General features: G+C 37.2%; 1 protein-coding gene across 2 annotated transcripts; it reads right to left on the minus strand.

Annotated features, from left to right (window-relative positions):
- Positions 1–14893: 14893 nt before the first annotated feature.
- cmtr2 (cap methyltransferase 2) lies at positions 14894–19709 on the minus strand. Of its 2 annotated transcripts, none has more exon segments than NM_213433.1 (2): positions 14894–17550; positions 19627–19709. In NM_213433.1, a coding segment is annotated over 1 exon segment (2232 nt). In that variant the 5' UTR covers positions 17507–17550; positions 19627–19709; the 3' UTR covers positions 14894–15274.
- Positions 19710–22255: the final 2546 nt, after the last annotated feature.

The raw sequence follows: 22255 nt of genomic DNA on the forward strand, positions 1-22255 counted from the left end.
TCTGGAAGGTCTCTGGTAATAGCCCGACAGAACAGCAGTTTTTAACCCCCACCGCAACTGCTGAAGCCTGCAGTTCACAGACACTCACCAATAGGCGGCAACAGACAGCGATCATAAAAGCCGCTTCAGCAGTCGAGCTCATTCAGATCTGCACTCTAGGAGCAGCGCAGCAGGATTATGGAAATTAATTCAAATGTTCGCAAATCCTTCGCCGACTGTATGCGCCTTCACGAGCAGAAAATAGCATCAAACTTTCCTAAAGCACACTGACGGTGACCAATACGAAGAATGTCTTAAGAGAAAAATATATATGTAAGGCTCTGTTTATCAAATTTACAGTTAGTTCATGTAAAAGGTGTTCTAACAAATACAAAATAAATCGTTCATTTGTTTGTTTTTCCAAATTATAAGATTTAAGGATGGATGTATGGATGAGAACTAGATAGATAGATAGATAGATAGATAGATAGATAGATAGATAGATAGATAGATAGATAGATAGATAGATAGATAGATAGATAGATAGATAGATAGATAGATAGATAGATAGATGGATGGATGGATGGATGGATGGATGGATGGATGGATGGATGGATAAGCTTCATTTGCAGAACTTGAAAGTTAGATAGACAGACAGAGGTAGATGGATGGATGGATGGATGGATGGATGGATGGATGGATGGATGGATGAACATATGGGCTTAAGTTGCAGAGCTTTAGATGAAAGGATGGATGGATAAGCTTCATTTGCAGAACTACATAGATAGATAGAAGAATGGATGGATGGATCAGATGGATGAATGGATGGGCTTCATTTGCAGAACTTTAGGTGGATGATGGATGGATGGATAAGCTTCATTTGCAGAACTTGAAAGATAGATAGACAGAGAGGTGGATGGATGAATATATGGGCTTAATTTGCTGTAGATAAAAGGGATGGATGTATGGATGGATAAGCTTCATTTGCAGAACTACATAGATAGTAGGATGGATGGATGGATCAGATAGATGAATGGATGGGCTTCATTTGCAGAACTTTAGGTGGATGGATGGATGGATGGATGGAATGGATGGATAAGCTTCATTTGCAGAACTTGAAAGATTAATAGACAGACAGATAGGCGGGTGGATGGATGGATGAATATATGGGCTTAATTTGCAGAACTTTAGGTGAATGGATGGATGGATGGATGGATGGGTGGGTGGGTGGGTGGGTGGGTGGATGGATGGATGGATGGATGGATGGATGGATGGATGGATGGATGGATGGATAGATAGATAGATAGATAGATAGATAGATAGATAGAGAGCATTGCACTGATGTTGTGTTGTTTGTGGATCTATAGGGAGTGTGGGATTTTCATTCTCTGTCCCCCATCCCCCCTTTTCAACATTTTAACCAATGAACACATCAGTCTATTTATAGAAAATAAGACAGAAACTGAATTAGTTTGGGGAGCACTGGAAACACACAATGATACTGAGCCACAGCAGAATCTGCACATGCAAAACAGACAGTGATGCAACATAATAAGCAGCAGAAAAGTCTCTGTAAGATAATCCAAATGAATCTGTACCATTTCTGCCATTTAGCAGTCAATCACACGCTTGCTGCTCTCAGCAGTTTGGATGTTTAGGATGCTTACAGTTGCTTACAGTTTGTGAATGTCCTCACTTCTTCATTATTACCTTTGAAAAGCCTAGTTGTAATCCAGCATGACATGATTGGTGATAAGAGACAACCAAACACTTGCTGGCGATCCACTTGAAGCTGCACTTATGCACTTACTGCCAGAGCAGAATCAGGGGGAAAATCATTTAAGAGATTAAAAAGGTGAAGTGGGGTTGGCAGAGATTATGTAAAAGATGTAGATGTGTTCTCATTCAGTACATTTAAAAAAATACCCTTTACCCTTTTTCTAAAAGAAGTCTTTTATGCTCAACACAGTTTCAACACCGTACAAATATTATGTTATAATTTCAGTTGTAATATTCAACTTATTTGGTTACATCAGTTCCAGTTTTGGCTTTGGTACTAAATAGTCTACACTTTAAAAAATGATAGGCTTCTACACAATTTATTCTGTCCAAACACAAACTATTTAGCTTAATGTAATTGTTTTTACAAATGTAAGTGGATGGAACATAAAACAATTAAGTTGTCAATTAAAGAATTTCTTAAAATTTGTAAAAATTGTATGATTTTTTTTATTAAAAATTGAATTAGTTTTCAGATTATTGTAAATAATTACTTTGAACAAGCAGCAAATTATTTTTATGATCTACTCAATTTTTGGTGAAACAATTTAACACTCAAATTGAGTGTGAAATACATTACATTAAGAATTAAGTCAAGGTTACTAAACATTAGGTAGATTTAAATAATTAGATTAAGTAATTGCATGTATTTTCATTATAAAATAAAAAAATATATATAAAATAAAATATTGATTATACTTATTTTTTAGTAACATTTACGTACAAGTAGAATAAAAAAGTTTTTGTTTAATCATTTATGCTGGCACTGTATATAATCCTTCAAAAAAATGTATTTGGTTTGTAATGAATAATACTAATACAGTCACCAGCCACTTTATTTGGTACACCTTACTAGTACTGGGTTGGACCCCTTTTGCCTTTAGAACTGCCTTAATCCTTCATGGCATAGATTCAACAAGGTATTGGAAATATTCCTCAGAGATTTTAGTCCATATTGGCATGATAGCATCACAGTTGCTGCAGATTTGTCGGCTGCACATCCATGATGTTAATCTCCTGTTCCACCACATCCCAAAGGTGCTCAATTGGATTGAGTTCTGGTGATTGTGGAGGCCATTTGAGTACAGTGGACTCATTGTCATTTTCAAGAAACCAGTCTGAGATGATTCTCGCTTTATGACATGGTGCATCATCCTGCTAGAAGTAGCCATCAGAAGATGGGGACACTGTGGTCATAAAGGGAAAGACATGGTCAGCAACTATACTCGCGTAGGCTGTGGCACTGACACGATGCTCAATTGGTACTAATGAGCCCAAAGTGTGCCAAGAAAATATCCCCAACACATTACACCACCACCATCAGCCTGAACCATTGATACAAGGCAGGATAGATCCATTGCTGTTGTTGACACTAAGTTTTGACCCTACCATCCAAATGTCACAGTAGAAATCGAGACTCATCAGACCAGGCAATGTTTTTCCAGCCTTCTGTTGTCCAATTTAGGTGAGCCTGTACGACCTGTAGGAGTGGCACTTGGTATGGTCTTTTGCTGCTGTAGCCCATCTGCCTCAAGGTTGGACGTGTTGTGCGTTCAGAGATGCTCTTCTGCATACCTCGGTTTGTAACGAGTTACTGTTGCCTTTTCTATCAGCTTAAACCGGTCTGGTCATTCTCCTCAGATTTCTGGCATCAACAAGGCATTTGCGCCCACAGAACTGCCGCTCACTGAATATTTTCTCTTTTTCCCGACCATTCTCTGTAAATCCTAGAGATGGTTGAGCATGAAAATTCCAGTACATCAGCAGTTTCTGAAATACTCAGGCCAGCCTGGTTGGCAACAACTACCATGCCACATTCAAAGTCACTTAAATCACCTTTCTTCCCCATTCTGATGCTCGGTTTGAGCTGCAGCAGATCGTCTTGACTATGTTGCTGCCATGTGATTGGCTGCCTAGAAATTTGCGTTAATGAGCAGTTGGACAGGTGTACCTAATAAAGTGGCCGGTGAATGTATATAAATACCATAACAGCTATGTAGATTAGTATTTTTGTAGAAAATGCTTTGGATCAATATGAAGTTTAAAATTGTAGAAACTTGAAATAAAACTGGCTGTTAGCAATGTAAGTCTTTTGATCAGTGTATTGCATCCTCGTCGAATAAGATTATTTCTTTAAAAAATTGTTGAACTCGCTTTAGCTTTACTGAATGAAATTTCGACATTTTCAAAATTAAAATGGCATTAGATAAATTCAAAACAGAAAAAAACATCTGCATGCAAATAATGACCAGATGCAGTAATTCCAACATTAGCCCAAAACACTGCTGTACAACCAGATTTCTCCTAATCCACCCAAGTGATAGTGATGACTGCCACAAAACATGATCTGATGCAACAGATTGGCTCATGTCCAGTAAGAGAGCTCAAAAAAGCAGCATCTCTCTAGAATCAGATATCCAATGCCATCTGCAAAAAAAAATGTACCCACATATGCAGAATGCTGTTCATCTGATGTAAGAGATAATAGAGTTTTAGTCAATGTAGAGTTCTGAACACATGCAGAATGCACTTGATCCTCTCCAAAGGCCAGATTAAGCTGTGCCACGTCTGCCGTACTGCTGTCTTGTGGTCTGTGATGAGCATGATGTCACCAACATTAAAGCACGCCCTGCTGCATTGGTGACCATCTCAATTCTCACACTCAGCAAAGCTAAGACACGCACAGCCAAAGACATCTCCAGCTTAAACTCATGCATGGACAGTGCACACTCTTAAAAATAAAGCTCCCAAACAACTTCTATAGCCTCACGCTTTTAGTAGTCACCCGGTGTTTCGAATAGGACAGGATGACCTCTATTTTTACTGTTTAAGTAAATAAATAGTTCTGATCACAGTCACTAATGTGTGTAGCTGACAAATATGCAGTAAAAATGCATTTTTTATTATGTAAACACCATTTTTGAGTTTGTTTGCCACTTGTCCTCATAGATTTGCTCATTTTAAGTAGAGAGTTCGAAGATGTGTACTTTGAATAAATTATTTACCTGCCCACACTATTAATTATTTATATATTTATTTATGCAGGAATTTGTGGATTTTAATAGAAATCTATTTATTTATTTGCATATTACTTATTTATGCAGGGATTTATGGATTTATTTACTTATTTATTTAAATATTTGCATATTTTTATTTATTGTTTATCAAATTTTAAATGATGACTACACTAATTATATTCATTTATGTCATTTAACAGTGAAATGCAGCATCATGTCAGCAACCCATCTACATGTTCAGACCATTAGAATATTCTCTGTTTCTCTGGATTTATTACAGGAATGGGTTTGACTATTATGTTAATATTTGTTTTATTCTATAAAGGTCTGATAACATTTCTTACAAATGTCTTAAACTTGTTTTTATTTCAGAAAACAACAACTGAACAGAGTAAGCTTTTTTTTCAGTTTTGGTGGTCAAAAGCCAGTGTTACTCTATATGATAATGATCTTACTTCTGAAAGTTAAAACATCTGTAAATGAATACATGTCTGAAAACATTAGGGCTGGAAGCTGATTCCAAAAAGAATCAATTTCTTGATTTGGAGGCATCAATAAGTGGAATCGACTTCTCTTTTCAGTTACAATGAACTAATTAATAATTTGACTCTCTCTTGCTAATACCGAACAGAGGTCACTTGCTAATAATGATCAGATCCATTTCCACTAACAGGTTCAGATGGTTTGTTCAATGAATTGATTCAAGTAACCATATTCACGGTTCACTTACCATTTCGTTATTTTTAACAGCTGGTTATACTGTATCATGCTGAAATATCTAAATAATAGGCTATATAAATGTGTACTGCTGATTACCTTTCATTCAGTTCGATTCATTTAAAAATGTTATTGACTTTTTCAGTAATGGCAACGTGGTAACGCAGTGGGTAGCATGTTCGCCTCACAGCAAGAAGGTTGCTGGTTTGAGCCTGGGCTGTGTCGCATGGGTTTCCTCCGAGTGCTCTGGTTTCCCTCAAGTCTAAAAACGTGGTACAGGTGATTTGGGTATGCTAAAATTGCTCGTAGTGTAAGAGTGTGTGTGTGTGTGTGAATGAGAGTGCATGGATGTTTCCTAGTGATGGGTTGCAGCTGGAAGGGCATCCACTGCATAAAACATATGCTGGATAAGTTGGCGGTTCAGATTATTAAAGGGACTGAGCCGAAAAGAAAATTCATAAACGAATGAACTTTTTTCTGTAATATATAATTTCTATAATATAATGCACACATATTTACATGTTTTTGTTGTACAAACTTTATAAATGGCTTTAGCATACACGTTGAAATTATTGTCCACAACAGAAGATTTTAAGCTCCACTCTTAATACATAAAAAGGTGCATGACATGGTTTATCTCATTTTCATTTAAAATATAATTCTACTTGATTTTTTTCAATCATTTCTATTTGGCACTCGATGTGTTAGAGCAACTTGTATACAATAAACGTTATGTGCTTGAGCTTTCTTTTAGCTTATTTACTACTGGTGGGGGGTCTATAAAAATTGGAAAAGAATCACAACATTGAGGAAACGATTCTCAAAGTCAAGTCCATTGATTCCTGATCTTGGGATTGAAAATTTGGAAAAGCATGGCACTTTTTTGGTAATTTATTCTTAAAATGTTATTAAATGTCTCAATTTTTATTTTAAATTATATCTATCATCAGTAGTTTCATTTTACTCAAAATCTCAGCTAAAAATAATCATTCAGAGACACTGAGAATTGTCAAATGATCTCTTAATTTTTCCCCATATAGCTGTATAAAAGTAGTTCTTGATATCCTCCTGAGACCCCCCCCCCTCCTCCTTCCCCCATTGACCTGTGTCCTCAGTAGTGGACATTGTGTTTTCATGAATTTTCTATGAATTCTTTTTGAGATACTCTGTCAAGTCCTGTTGTACTGTTCAGAGGACATCCTGGGCTTTCTAGTGATAGGTGATTTGATTGGCTGGCATGCTAGGAACCACTTCTTACACTGCATTCAAAATGGCACTGACATACAAAAAAGCACATTTTATGGGAAGGAGAGTGTTACCACGGCTGGGTGGAATGACAGAGGACAACAGGAGGTAAGACCCAATATGCAGGTTTATTCAATGCAGGCAAGCAATGGTCAAATCAGGTGCAAACGGGTATGTATAGACAGTCCAGAATCATAGTCGATATACACAGGCAAAAGGTCGAAAGGCAGGCGGCTAAACAGGATCACTAGGAATGCAAGGCTAGGATCTAAACACAGAGAAACAAGACAGGGAGAAACGCTTCGTAATGTCACACTGGGAAAACAAGACTCGGCAAACTGGTAGCGTGAGAGAGTGGCTTATGAATGGAGGGATATCAGTCTGTGAACAAGGTCCAGCTGGTGATTGCAATCAGGATAGATGAATGAGCAGGCGTGCGTGTTTGGGAGCAGTGCATGTATGAAAATGTAGTCCTGGGAAATGCGGAAATGTAGTCATGAGAGTTTGTGTGAGAACCAGCGATCCTCTGGGAAGCGATCGCTGGTTGTGTGACAGAGAGAGGTATGTAAAATTTATCTTTTTAAATGCTTTTTTACTATTATTATTACATATATTTTCCCAGAGAGGTGTGGCAGCAGGAAGAGAATCTGCTGCGTAAAACCTGCTGGATACGTTGGTGGTTCATTCCGCTGTTGCAACCCCAGATTAATAAAGGGACTAAGCCGAAAAGAAAATGAATGAATGAATAAATATTACATATATATTTGATTATCAAATTGTCAGGAACAATACATTTAGCTTTCAAAGCTGTTATCTTGTTTGTGTTTCAAAAAATCATCCTTTTTTAAATGTCCACTATAGTGGACACCAAGACCATCTTAATGCAATTAATGACTGGATGTTGTAGGGGCAGAACTGAAGCAGGGAGGATTTTTTATAAGATAGTTGAGGGAGACTCTGATTTAGAGTCTGACAATTAGAGAATTAGAGACAATTAGAGAATGACAATCAGTTTTAATCGCTTTTATGTTAAATATTTTGCGATGAACAAAAAAGTCTTTGTTTTTTTGAGTTCGGCTCTCTTTCAGACTAAACTTTTTCAGGAATTTCAATACAAAAGGAAAAAAATGGCTTTTGTTTTGTTTTTGTTAAATTAATATTGGATTATTATCCCTTTACAGCCATATCCTGTACAGTTTTGTTGTCTGAGTGGCGGTCGTTTGGATCTAAAATGGTCCTGTAGTCCACTACTGTGGACATGCTGTAAAATCAAAAATGAAAACAAAATGTAAAAACTCTAAATTTTTCTTTTTTTTAACGCAAAGGATGTAGGAAATCACAGAAAAAAAAGAAAAAATCCTTTGGGTCTCAGGAGGAAAAAAAAGAAAGGTTTGATCTCAATTTGTACTTTTAACAAATGATTCTGCCGAGTTTACCCATAAATGCTAAATCTGTCATCATTTACTTTACATTTACGTTTATACAATATTACCCAAAACTATTTACAAATGAGAATAAGAAAAGCACTTCAAATCCCCACAAGAGCAACAGTATGTAAATGCAGTGACAAGTCTCAGTTAGATTAGCATTGTGCACTCTTCACACTTTTAAATGTAATTAAATACAAATTAAATTCATATGAATCGAGTGATTTACTCTCCTGAAGAGATATGAACGCTTGATGAGATTGACTAATTAATTTAAGCTTCGGTTTACAGACAAAAATTGATCAACAAACAATGCTTACAGCATGTAAATTTGGTCACAGAAGCTAGAACCAATGAGGTTTGCTATTTTTCATCAATGCATTAAGCAGGTATAGATGAGCTTTATATTTGTTTATATTTTCAGATCAATCCATGAATGTGAATAAAAGCCAAAATGAAATATTTTCTTCATATTAAGCATTTGTGAAAATGCTTCTTCTATGGCAACACTGCCACAAAAAAATCGTTAAAGCCTTTATTTAAGAGTGCAGTGCAGCAGGCAATGCACAGCTAATTAAGACAGAGACGGAAAAGAGAGATAAGTTGAATTGTGGGAGATTTAAGACTGAGTTCTTAATTAATTCCTCTGAGTTTAAACAACAAAGCTTAAAAGGTTCAATCTAGTCTTTCTTTTGAAAGGATGTGTGCTGACTAAACAAAAGCTCAGTGTATGTGCCATTCAGAGTGCTCAGGCTCAAGTCCTAATTGTAATGGATGCGTCCTCACACACACACACACACACATTGCTTTTCAATGTAGCTTTCCAAATTACAGTTGGCCAGTTTTTCCCAGGAACACACACTTTTGGAGACAGTGATATAGAGGATGCATATATTTATACTGTCTGGAAAATTGCGTGTGAAAAGAGAAGATTCTGTCCAGATGAACATGACTTACTTGGATCTTACCTTCTGACTAACGCAGCTCTGCATACATGACCAACATCTGATAAGAAAAAGGGGGAAAAAAGAAGAAGGGTTGCATGAATTATTGAAACACTTTACAAAATAAAACACTTAGTTTAATGAATCAATGTCTTGGCATACATCCTAGCTAACTCAGTGCTGAGACCATAGAGTTATGGAGGTTTACCCTGGCAGGTCTCAGATCGGTTTAAAGCTGGACTCATAATGCATTTCATTCCTCTAGATTAAAAAAAAAAGAGAGTGACATTAGAAAGAGGCTTTAAGAGTGGTGGATTAAATACTGCATGTGTGGCATATGTCAAGATTTCAGCGAGAGATATTATTGTGAATAATCTCATATGCTGGACAGCTATTAGTGACATAATATTTTTTTGCGTGATCAAAAAAGTGTGTCACTTTACTATTACGGAATTCTTTTAGGAAAATGTGTGTTCATAGAAAAAGAAATTAAGCTGATAGTTGCTAATAGACATGCTTTAATGAGGCTGAGGGAGAAACATTATGGAAATCCCACTCCGGCTGTGAGTCTGTCCATAGTCCTGACAGTTTAGAAACCACTAAAGGCCCGCATGGCAGGTGGCCGCTTCACTTCTGCATATTATGCTAAATTTATTCTAGTGTGTGTGAGATTGTATTCATAGCTCTTGTTACATTAAATTCGACATCCTATATATGTTAATAACTGTGCTCAGAGGTTTAACAGCAGTCGTGTCCCATTATACTGAGGATTTCTGGGTATTTATGTTCGTTTTAGTCAGGCTAACAAAACAGGGAATCAGTTGAATCATGATTGTTGTTTTAACATTAGTTTCTCTTGAATGCTAACACAAAAGACAGAATCTCAAACTGTCATAACAGAATATTTTTGTCAAAAAATATATATATTTTCCTTTGTAAGCATCAATATTTGTCATCAGATAATCCACAAAACCTACTTTCCTAAACTATTAAAATTCAAAACACTTAAAAATATTGAGAAACTGAGTATTTTGAAAAAAGTGAAATACTATCAAATACAAGACTGAGATTTTGGAAGCCTATTACAGACAAACATCTTGTCGTCGATCCCAGTTGTAAAAGCAACAAATTGACTTTTAGTTGATCATTTGGAAAAGTGGCAGAAGGTAGATTTTTCTGATGAATCATCTGTTGAACGGCATCCCAATCATCACAAATAGAGCAGAAGACCTATTGGAACCCACATGGACCCAAGATTCTAACAGAAATTGGTCAATTTTGGTGAAGGAAAAATCATGGTTTGGGGTTACATTCAGTTTGAGGGAGTGCGAGAGATCTGCAGAGTGGATGGCAACATCAATAGCCTGAGCTATCAAGACATTTGTGCTGCCCATTACATTACAAACTACAGTAGAGGGCAAATTCTTCAGCAGGATAGCGCTCCTTCTCATGCTTCAGCCTCCACAACAAAGTTCCTGAAAGCAAAGAAGGTCAAGGTGCTCCAGGATTGGCCAGCCCAGTCACAAGATATGAACATTATTGAGCATGTCTGGGATAAGATGGAGGAGGCATTGAAGATGAATCCCAAGAATCTTGATGAACTCTGGGAGTCCCGTTTTCTTTGCCATTCCAGATGACTTTATTAAGTTACTAAATTATCTGAGTCATTGCAACTGAGTGTGAGGACACAAATCATAGTTAATTACTATGCAGTAAAAAATAATAAGTCTATATACAGTCTGTAAATTGATAAATGTAGCATTTTCTGCACTTTCAGCCAAATGTCATCCCAATATAACAATTTCTGACTTTATACCTTACTAAGCACTCTTCTAGTGTGTAGTCTTATTGTGTAATGTAATTGTGTAGCATAAAAACCCCTGTAAATGATTCTTTCTCCAGTGCATTTTCCAATGCACAAACCTCTGTGATCATATTTAAATTTTCCTGAAATTCTGATTGAACTGTATTGTGTTTTGTGAATGAGAACATATTAACCCTGAGCAAAATGAGGGCTGTTTTTAAAATAGAATAGAAGCCTTTTATTGCCACTGTACACCAATTGCAAATTAAACACATGTGCGATGAGATTAAGTGCATCTCATTACTCTGTGCACACATACAAGTATATCCTATCAGTATAAATCACACTAAACAAGTTACAGTAGAAACAACTAGACGATAAACAGTGCAAAATAGGAGATGAGACGGGGGGGGTAGGGTGAGGTGGAGTAAACAGTTCTAAGGTAGAACGGGAGATATATACAAGATATACTATGTAAATGTAGATGATAAATAGTAGTGCAAAATGGGGGATGAGAGAAGGGTATGGTGCCGTTGGAGTAAACATTTCTGAGATAGAACAAGGCTTTTAGTAGACCTGCAGGAAAAAATGTGAGCTAATGATAACGTGTGAGTAAGCAGGTCAGGGTTTCTCAGGGGAATTTGTATTGTGAGAATGAAACGAATGGTTTGGGAAATTGCGCTAAATTATTTAAAATATTGTGTGTTAGCAATAAAATAAATTAAAATATATATATTTTGCAGCAGTTTTTCAAGTAAAGATTGCTACACAAAATACAATTTTATAGTTTGTTTACTTTTTTCCCTGCCACTACTTCTAAAGCTTATCATATCAGGTATATCTGAAGTGAACAAAACATAATAAGAAACAAGGATTTGCATGACAGGCCATGACTTTACTAAGCTTAGAAGACTTGTATTTACAGTTTTCGGTTAGCTGTCTACTGTGGCATTGTGTTTGTAAGGCTATAGGCTTGGCATTTCCTATTTTTAAATTGCTAGTTAAACCATTGTCAGTCTTTAGACATCAAGTTGCTGCTCAGAAGTTTAATGTCTATAAACTAGAACGTCTGCTGTCTTCCACTATTTGTGTGTACATGGAAAAGGGAGGAAACTGCTGAATATGTTGGGAGATTAGTGTAAATCTACTGATCAAATGCAGATGCGAGAACACAACCCTCACTCTTGCTGTGCAGAAATCCACCCTGTGCTAAAAATAATCACGGTTAATAAGAACCAAGTCCCTCACATCAAACAAACGAGCAGACAACATATTCCCTGAGTGGCCGCGTTAAGAGAACTTTCACAGAAGCACTTGTCAGACACGTGCAAAAACAGTTACCTTCATGAGACACAAGACGGTGCTTCTTCTTCGCATATTCGTGGACATTTCCATAAACACATGCTGGTCAGAAAATATGGCAGATGTGGCAGTCTTTTGTTGGATCACTCAACCGGAATCACATCTGCCAACATAAAAAATGTATAACTCAGATAACATAGCCCTTGGCTCAGACTCAGCTGTTACGTAAAAACCCCCTTTTTACTTGGAGTGGTGAACATAGCACAATGTTTAATTAAGAAAAAGCAGAGAAAAGGCATACCAAGCTGAATTTTGTTGGCCAGATATACACCAATTAACACTTGGAAACAAGTATAGGATATTAATTTCGGACCATACTATAATCTAACAAATGTTTTATGTAAAGAAATAAATGTTGTACAAGTATGAGGTTAAAATGAGTAAATATGTATAGTACTGTGCTAGATCTGATGCTAACAAGCAAAACCTTATTGTAAAGTGTAATCATACCCTCAATATTTGGGATTCATGTTTTATTTTCTGCCATATTTATGCTTTTGAGTTGCATTATGGGACCTTGATCTTCCTTCAAACAGCTTTAAACCTTGAAAAGTTGGGAAAAGTTAATTTTGTTGAATGTGCAGTATGTAAGTTTGACACCCAGTGGTTGAACTAGGTATTGCATTCCTGGAAAAAAAACAAACGCAAGCACAGGTTGCCAGATTAAGGACCAACAAGGCTGATTTAAACCGTGTTCTAAATAAAAGCAACGATACAAAGCACACGATAGAAGGAATATTCTACATATTAAAAGGAGTTTCTGTTCTAACGAACTCCTCAAATTGATATTTTAGAAATGTCTTTTTTTTTTTTTTGCAACATGATAAACTGATCTCCTCAGATACACCTCATGTGCTTTATTCAGTGTTAAATGCAAATAATGTGAATTTAAATGCCATTATGCAGCCAGAGCAGACAGTTTACCTTAGGCTCAGATCTTAAAGATTAAATAAACCGTTTGAAATTATACTTTAGAACTGTGACTCAAAACCAACACATATTCAGCATGTACATTTAATAATGTTAAAGAAGTTTAACATGTATTAATTAGATTTAAACCTTACTATTTCTTGAGTGAGTGCATATTCTGTGCTTCTGAATGGCTGTATTTACATTTCTGTCGTGTTTCGTCTAGTGCAAACAGCCAAATTGTTTATCACTGCAAATCTCTTCAGGTAGCACATTGTTAGGACACGAGGTTACAATGTAACCTGCTCACCTGTTTACACTGGTAATATTTATATTATTTGCTAATTAAAAACCTCATGTGGAACTCTGAATCTGCGTCTTATTTTAGAGTCTACTACTGTCCACCAGAGGTTGCATTTTGGTCATGAGCGCATGCTTTGAGAACATTTCTGAATGAATGAATTAATTAATGAATCAATTAATGAAACATTCTGTTTTTCACCAAGGCAACCCAGGGTGCTAAAATATAATTGGCTAAACTGGTATTAGGCGGGTTAAAAGAACCAAAAGGCAGCTTTCCGGCATAGAACACACATTTTTAAAGCAAAACTACTGACTTCAGCATTGTTTTTCAGATAAACAAGAATGTTCACTTGTCATGTTTCTTAAATAGCTGCAAACATATTAAGGTATTTTTATGCTTTAGAAGTGTCAAAAGCATACATACAGCACCTTTAATATTTGTAATAGTTTAAAGGGATCTGTTGTCTGGGTTGCTGTTGTATATTATGGTATAAAAACCTTGTAATAAACTGCCAGTACATTTTCTGTTATTGTACAGACTTATTTCTCTATACATTATTTCAAACTACTAAAATGTCAATAAGTCACTTTGTTAAACTGTAGAGTTAATTAACAGATTAACAGATATTTTTAACAGTGTAGACTCCTAAAAAGCACTTTTGTTGGAAAATGATTTTCTACAATGGTAAATGACTAAAGTTTTTAATAAATAAAGTACACAGTTATATACATTTAAAGGGATAGTTCACTCAAAATTGAGAATTCTGTCATCATTTATTCAACCTTCATTTATCACTACCTTGTTTGAGTTCCTTCTGTTGAACAACAAAAGTTATTTTAAAAAATGTTGGAAACCTATAACCTATATAAAGTTTCATGGCTATGTATAAATATTATGTCTCCCCCTTACTTTTGTAATAGTTTTATGTATGAATGGAAGATAACATAAAGCGATATACTGCTCTGTTATTATCATGAGGAATTGTGTAATTGTTTTTAGTTTTCCTTCCCTAATTTTATTAAGATGGATTGTTGGTGATTGGATGGATGTCGGCCCGATTAGATATAGCTGCACTTAGACAGAGGAAAATTAAGTCCTGTTTAAAATGATATAAGACATACAACACAATATTTCAGTAAATTTAAGGCAATAAGGCAAAATTTAAGGCAAATTTAAATTTAAAAGTAATTTTTAAGGCCTAAAATTTTGTTTTTGAAATTTAAGACATTTTAAGTCCCGGCGGATACACCGTCAACAGAAAAAGGGAACCCATAAAGGTTTGGAACCACTTGAGGGTGGCTTAATGAGTAAATTAAATTTTTTGGGTGAACTATCCCACATCACAACAGCTTCAATTAGTTGTTATTTAAGACAACATCTACATATTGTGATGAAAACACTTTATATGCCCATAAAGAAAGGGTTTTAATAAATCAGGCAGGACAGACAATTTGAGTCAACTCAAGAACTTTAGTGTATAAAAAAGCCCTAGGCAACAAATATAAATATTAGAATAAAAAATGTTGAACTGCACATGCTCTTACATAAATATATCTATAAAGAAAATCCCAGTCATATGCAGCACATTCAAAGTTAAAGAAAGAGATCCTCCCCAGTGTAAATATCTAAAATGGGGGAAATCTGTGTTCCAATACAACCTAAATGTCCACCGTGGCACTAGCACAACCGAGGCTATGTCTTCAATCTAAGCAAACTGAGGCATGATTATGATGAATATACTCGAAATGATAAGTTCTTCCAGAGGATAAAGCCATGCTGGGCTAGCATTATGTGCTCTGATCAAGCTGTATTAGCATATGCAGCTGCTGGCGGATCACAGCTGTATTGAAGGAAGACAAGAAGTGAGGTAATTCCCCTCTGAGAAGTTCCTCTAAAGGCACAAACTGCAGAACCTGCCTTCCCAGTTTAACTTTCTTCATCTTCTCCATTACATTCTGGAGAAAGTCCAGAAGGCTGGGTAAGGCTGAAGGTGGAGAGAAACCCATGCAAACCAGAGCAGCGGGAGGCCAACCAGACAAGCATCGGAATGTGATGTAACGGAAGCACAGGTGGAGTGTGAAAACCAGTCCAGAGGTGAAGCGTGTCAACGCAGAACTTAAGGGAATCACCAGGGTTGAGCCCTGATCCTGCTTCTGTAGAGCGAACAGGACAGCATTCAGAAGCTCGAGTTGATAGTCTGGTTGTCCATCATGCATTGTGACGTTCTGCACCCCACAATAAGAGGGTCCTTGCAAAAACTCAGGCTGGATTCGAACGCCTGTTAGTTTGTCGTCACACCAAGACTGGCTACCCAGCACCAAACAAGATGTCACATCCGGATGACTGCATATCTCAGATAAGATGCTTACAGGGGAGTCAGAGCTGCAGGAGCTGCATGTTGGCAAGGCTTTGAGGGACCAGTTCACTGTTTTGACCCGCAGGTTCCCTTCCAGAGCTTCATTCAGAAAGTCTAGCATTTCTTGATCACAGAAGGTGGAACTGCAGACTTTCGGTAGGGCAGCTCCCTCAAGGGCAAACCAGGCTCCCAAATCGCACTCGTCCAATGGGCCATTGAGTACAACCTCACATCCTTCTGCTGCAACAAGATGCTTCTCTATGAACGGCCCATAATTTCCTTGGGCAAGACGCTGCTTCCATCCCTGAAGCTCCATCTCCTTGCGCTGATTTAAAGAGCCCATTTGCTTCCGCTCACAAACTTTTACCCATCTAACCACGCCGCCTCTACAAACCCAGCTTTTCCGAGGGAGGTATTGAACACTGAACCGTTTAGTATAAAACTCTGCAGCGTATTCCCTGAGCTGCTCCAATCGCCTGCGCTGCTCTGTGCTCATGCATACGAAAAGCCTGAGGTTCTCCTGAATAGTGTTGACTTGCAATGCTTGGAAAAAAGTGCATATCTCTTCATGCTGACTTAAAAAGGAGTCTGGAATGCAGCGACGGGGAAAGAGCGACGCTGTGGATGCCAAGTCTGGTCCATAATTACGGATTAACTTTGAGAGCAATGGCCGAATTTGTTCTTTGGCCTGATAGTCCAAGCACACTATATACAATTCTGAGTTTCCAGACTTGCTGGTGCCTGGCTTGAAGATGTTCACGGAGCGAAAGCAGCAGGCGAGGAGATACAGCAGGCAGACAGATGAGTGTTCGAAAAGTGTGAACATCTTTAGGACAAATGAGCCTCCAGTTCCTAACAGCAGCAGCGCACAAATGGCTTCGCAATGTTGTAGCGGAGCAACTAATCTTTCCTGCTCCCCTGGGTCTCCCTGACAGTCAAAGCTTCCATCTGCTGTAACCAAATCAACACTGCGCATGTTGCTCACAAATCTCGGCAGTTCCAGCAGATGCTTCTGAAGCATTATGTCACCTGTGTTGTCGGATCCGAAGAACCACCAAGGCAGAGTGTGTACGATGAGTCTGTCATCGGTAATAGTGCAACCACGTCCGTTGGCTTCGTAGTATGGATTTAGAGTGTTGGCAATCCAGTTCCAGTCGCAGTGCAGGCCGCTGGTCTTGAGGAAGTGATTCAGAGCTGATATGAAGGCACCAGGAGCTTCGCACAGGTGTATAGAGTTCAACTCACCAGTCTTCAATGCGCTGTCAGGCAGAAGTTGAAAAGTGCCTAAGATCTCATAGAACTTGGCCCAAGCCTGAGTGCAGAGCTCTGCATTGGTCGTAGAGCGAAGGTGGGAGGTAACAGTGCCTGCTCGGTTGGTGAAACAAGTGTGCTGGTGCCATACTGACAGATCTTTATCGCTGAGCTGATTCTTGACTTCATTTAGAGAATGTTTCAGAGCCTGCAAACGTGGGTGACTCACGTGAGGATCGCAGAGCACCACGTTTGGGTCAGGCAACGTCCATTTCTCCCCTTCAGGTGGAACATAACTTCTGACCTTGTTGAAGAGCTGGGCAACTTCTGCACGAATCTCCTCATCACAGGTTTCGAGGATGCTTGCTTTTTCTGGTGCATTTCTTTTCCTCACTCCCCGGCCCCTGTTCATCCTTTGAACTCAAGTTTGGTGACATCAATCATTGAAAAAAAAATCTGTAAAAGACAAAAAACAAATCAATCATGTTTTTCATTATCAGTATAACCAGGGCTCAACAATAAGAAGTGCCTGATGGCCCGGGGCCAGTGTGCGAGATGCTCGGGACAGTAGGCAGATAGTTACTGGCCTGATTGGGCCAGTGCAGCCTTATCATTAAAGTTTCATTTGCCTGCAGCTATTTGTCAGTTGTGTCCAAACACTGTCTTAGAATTAGGAAACATGCTACCTTCTCTGTGATGTTGTAAACACCATATTGCTTTTAGTTCCTCATATCTGATTGGATAAAGTGAGCATGTTGTTTTTTCCATAACCTGTTAATAACCATTACAGCGAACACACTGTAGCATAGCAGCAACATCAAATTATGAAGCCGAAAGAAAACCTCTTTCTAACGTCTTAGAAGCAGACATTTAAGTGACTACAACATGGAACAAAATGGAAAACAATGAAGCAATGTTTTGCAGTTTGCCGTCAGTATGGTAAGTCAACCACGTTTAATTTAGAACTGCAACTAAATAGCTGCACATTTTCCTTACTGCTTTTTGTTTGCATAACACTTTGAATTTCACTCATTATACATTTATTAACTTTTTCAAAAGATATTAAAATTAGCAATTCACAGACATTTTTTGACACTTTATTTTAAATATGTCACTATTAAATACCTATTAACTCTTTTTTTGGTTGAGCCAGTGAAAATTTTGGAAGGGCAAGAAAAAATCTAAACTAATATTGGAACCAATTGGGCCAGTAGAAAAAATCTTTAGCGTTGAACCCTGATTCCAATACAGAAAGTTCACTTAAAATGTTCTTTTATCCAACACAAAATTTTTTTTTTTTAAATGTTAATAAGACAAAAAAAAATTAATAGTTACTCTAAACCCTAATTATAAAATGTAAATTTTTCCAGGAAACGTTCCTTTAATGGTAATAATAAGCATTAAACCGATATAATAGTAATAGTTGTTGGCATTAAACTGTTTCTAGCGAATTACTACAAGCAAGTAGCAAGCATATCTTAAACCATATTTGCTTAAACACGACAGTGAGGCTGAGCAAGTCTCACAAATGCTATTCTGCTTGCATGCTCAGATTATTTATTTATAAATTGCACGTGTCAATGCCAACCCGCAGGCAAATGAGGGGGGGGGCATAACATCCAACTGATTTGGTCTGTCAGAATTATTTGAAATTTACTGAATAACCACGGTTTTTATATAATGTTAGATCTAGAACAAGTTTATAACAGTTAATTTGACATTAAATTGATATTTGGATAATTAGTTCAAATTTATTTCATGTAAAACTTGGTTACATCTAGCTGGTCCTTTTTTTGCCTTCATTGATTTGTTTACCTTACCCATTTGTACCCAATATAAGTCTGTACTGTACAACATGATATATTAACATTATTTAATATTAGTAACAAAAACTAGATGCATAACTAATACAAAACACAGTAATTAGCAACAATCTTTAATATAGTTTTAGATGAAAGCTGCCTTAACGCAAATGTCAATTAGATGTCACAAAAAAAAAAAACTGAAGTTTTGTTTTTTGCATTAAGAGAACCTGCACTTCATTTATACAGCATTATCATATATTCAAGACAAATGAGACAAAAACAAAACTGAAAGCCCCGGTTTATTTCATAGGAAAACTGTTGTTCCTCTAATGGATTGTCTCTCTCAGTTTGGCTAGCTAGCACAACAAGCTAACGTAGCTAACTTACAGTGTATTAGACATGTAGATAATAGCCCCGTCCAAAAATTCAACACTTTGATTTATGATTGGTGTATTGCTGCTTTATAAACCGCTGCGTTTTCTTCATATAACTCGAATCTCCGACAGAGCTGACAGATGGATATGCTGTCTTTGCTACGGGAGTGTTGTGGCTTTCTTGTTTGGGGAAGATTTGCAAGAAAATACGATGTGTCGCTTATAGCCTGCTGAATTTAACTGGACCACTTAAAACGAAATGCTTGACATGATTACTTATGCTTTTTACGTTTACCAGCACGTTATTGTCAAGATACTAACAGAATGTGATCGTGTACTGCTTGCTTACCGACCTGAGAACGGTTTCTCGCTTCCTCGTCACGTGCACAGCTGCTATGAAGCGCGACTCGGACGTGACGAGGGGGAGTGACTTCAGAACAGACGCTTCTCTATTCACGTCAATGTAAAAGCTTGAGATATTGATATTGGGATATTGACATTATTTTAAGATCTTGAATATTCAGATATTGACATTAAATGGTAAATTGTTTTTAATAGACTTTTTTTTTCTGTCTGTTCTGGCATGCTTCTCTTGCGTTTATTCTCTCTCTCGCTCTTTGTGCAGCCAATCACTGTGTTGACAAATGACAGAGTTAACTGATTTCATCTTGCTTTCCTACTGCATCCTCTCTCCCCCTCTCTCTCACATGATCAGCTAAACTGGCTTTGGAAACACGAAAAAATAAAGGTTAACAATTGGACAGCACAAACCAGCAAGAAAGAAAGTCTGGAGTGGTTAATAGCAAGGTTACAGATTGATTTTTATAAGTTGGCACATAATTTATTTATTTATTTATTTGGTAAATATGGTGTGCAAATAAAGATGATAAGCTTGTTTTTTAAATTTTGTAAATTTTTATGAATGTGTTTATATTAATGATTATATTATTTAGACTGTGAATTGTACATATTTCTGATAAACCCCTCTCTCTCTCTCTCTCTCTCTCTCTCACACACACACACACACACACACACACAAGCAAACACACAGCACTAAACCATAATCCATTTTCTTTTGACATTCATTCATTCATTTTCTTTTCAGCTTAGTCCCTTTATTAATCTGGGGTCGCCATAGTGGAATGAACCGACAACTTACTAGCATATGTTTTACACAGTGGATGCTCTTCCAGCTGCAACCCATCACTGGGGAACATCCACACATTTTCATTCACACACATACACTACAGACAAATCTACTGCATGTCTGGACTTGTGGGGAAAACTGGAGGAAACTCGCGCAAACAAGGTGAGAACATGCAAACACCACACAGAAAGGCCAACTGACCCGGCCGGGGCTCAAACCAGCAACCTTCTTGCTGTGAGGCGAGACCGCTACCCACTGCGTCACCCTTCTTTTGACATTTTCAGTGAAAAATCATAAGGACATGTATTAAATAGTTTTTTTACATGACTAATATTATACTCTAGTCTACAGGCTACAAAAATATTGTGTCTTTTTTTTTTACTTGATCTTTACATATTTGTATAGTTTTTATATTCATAATATGCAGTGCTTTTATACACTGACATTTACAATTTTGTGATAAGGTTATACTTCAGAGAGTAATCGTTTTATTTCAAGCATAAATTAATAAAATAAATGAATGTCACTACAGCTTTCAGTTTAAAATACTGTATACAACCTGTGCAATATTCTGCAATATCAGAACTGGTACAGCCCCTGCACTCCTGTGTATTACTCTACCCTCATAGAGTAACAGCAGATCAATAGACTCACGACAGTTTGACAAATATTGCTGCTGTTGTACAACATAATGTACTTTTGAGGCTTTTAGTCAAGAATGTAGTTGTTTAGATTGCAACTATGCAGTTTATTTATAAGGATAGTGTCTATTTTAAATATTTATAATTTCTGAGATACAGAGCGTCAGCAGCCATCATCCTGTCATTGAGCAAAGCAAAGATGGTTGACGATGTCCTTCCAAAAGATGGTGACAGAGGCCGCATAATGAGCCCTTAGAAGAGAAAAACTTATAATTTCTAACTACAGCTGATCAAATCATTATAAAACTAGTAAATGACATTTTAAACCAATCTAGCTATCTTTTGTTTGCTGTAGTGCTGTATTTAAACCATAGTAATTGTAGTGTATTGAGTGTAAGATGAGACACACAGTCACATATCTTTGTAGAACCCTGAGTTGGCCACAACTTTTTGGTTGGCCATTGTTTGTTTCCAATGAATCTCCTGTTTTCGTTACTGCAGACTTGTTCAGTAAAAAGACAGAAAGAAGAAATGCCCACATGTGTTTAGCGTTTTTCCTTATTGCAAAGACAACAGTAATCTAGTGTTTGTGCTGCTTTGGCCTTTTATAGGTTAATTATTGTGACTCCCGATTGCAACAGAGAAATACTAGGAAATGTCTCTCGACTGATGGCATTTCATGCCGTTCAGCCTTGTCATCTTAAAATGGTAGCAAAATCACATGTTTTGTCATCTCTTTAGACATTACGCTACAGAATCATTCAAACACTAGCTCTAACTAGACATTGCTGAATTAGGCACGGCTTTTGCTGTTCTGATGTCAGCTGCAAGATGTGAATAAATGGCACTTTTTAGACTGATAATTGTGCAAAATATTTCTAGAGCCAGTACTGGGTTGCAGCTGGAAGGGCATTCGCTGTGTAAAACACATGCTGGATAAGTTGTCGGGTCATTCCGCTGTGGCGACCCCTGATAAATGAAGGAACTAGGTCGAAGGAAAATGAATTAAGGAATTTCTAGGGCACTAAATCAAAAATATGTGAAGGACAATGTGAAAATCCAGTTTTGACTCAAATGAAAATGCACTTATTAATGATGAAAGTGCTTCCGAAAGTATTACGAATATGCCACAGTATATTTGATCAACTATAAGCATAGCTGTATGGTTCACATTATGATTTGTTTTTGCATTAA

The sequence above is a fragment of the Danio rerio genome, chromosome 7 (genome assembly GCF_049306965.1).
Source record: "Danio rerio strain Tuebingen ecotype United States chromosome 7, GRCz12tu, whole genome shotgun sequence".
NCBI lineage: Eukaryota > Metazoa > Chordata > Actinopteri > Cypriniformes > Danionidae > Danio > Danio rerio.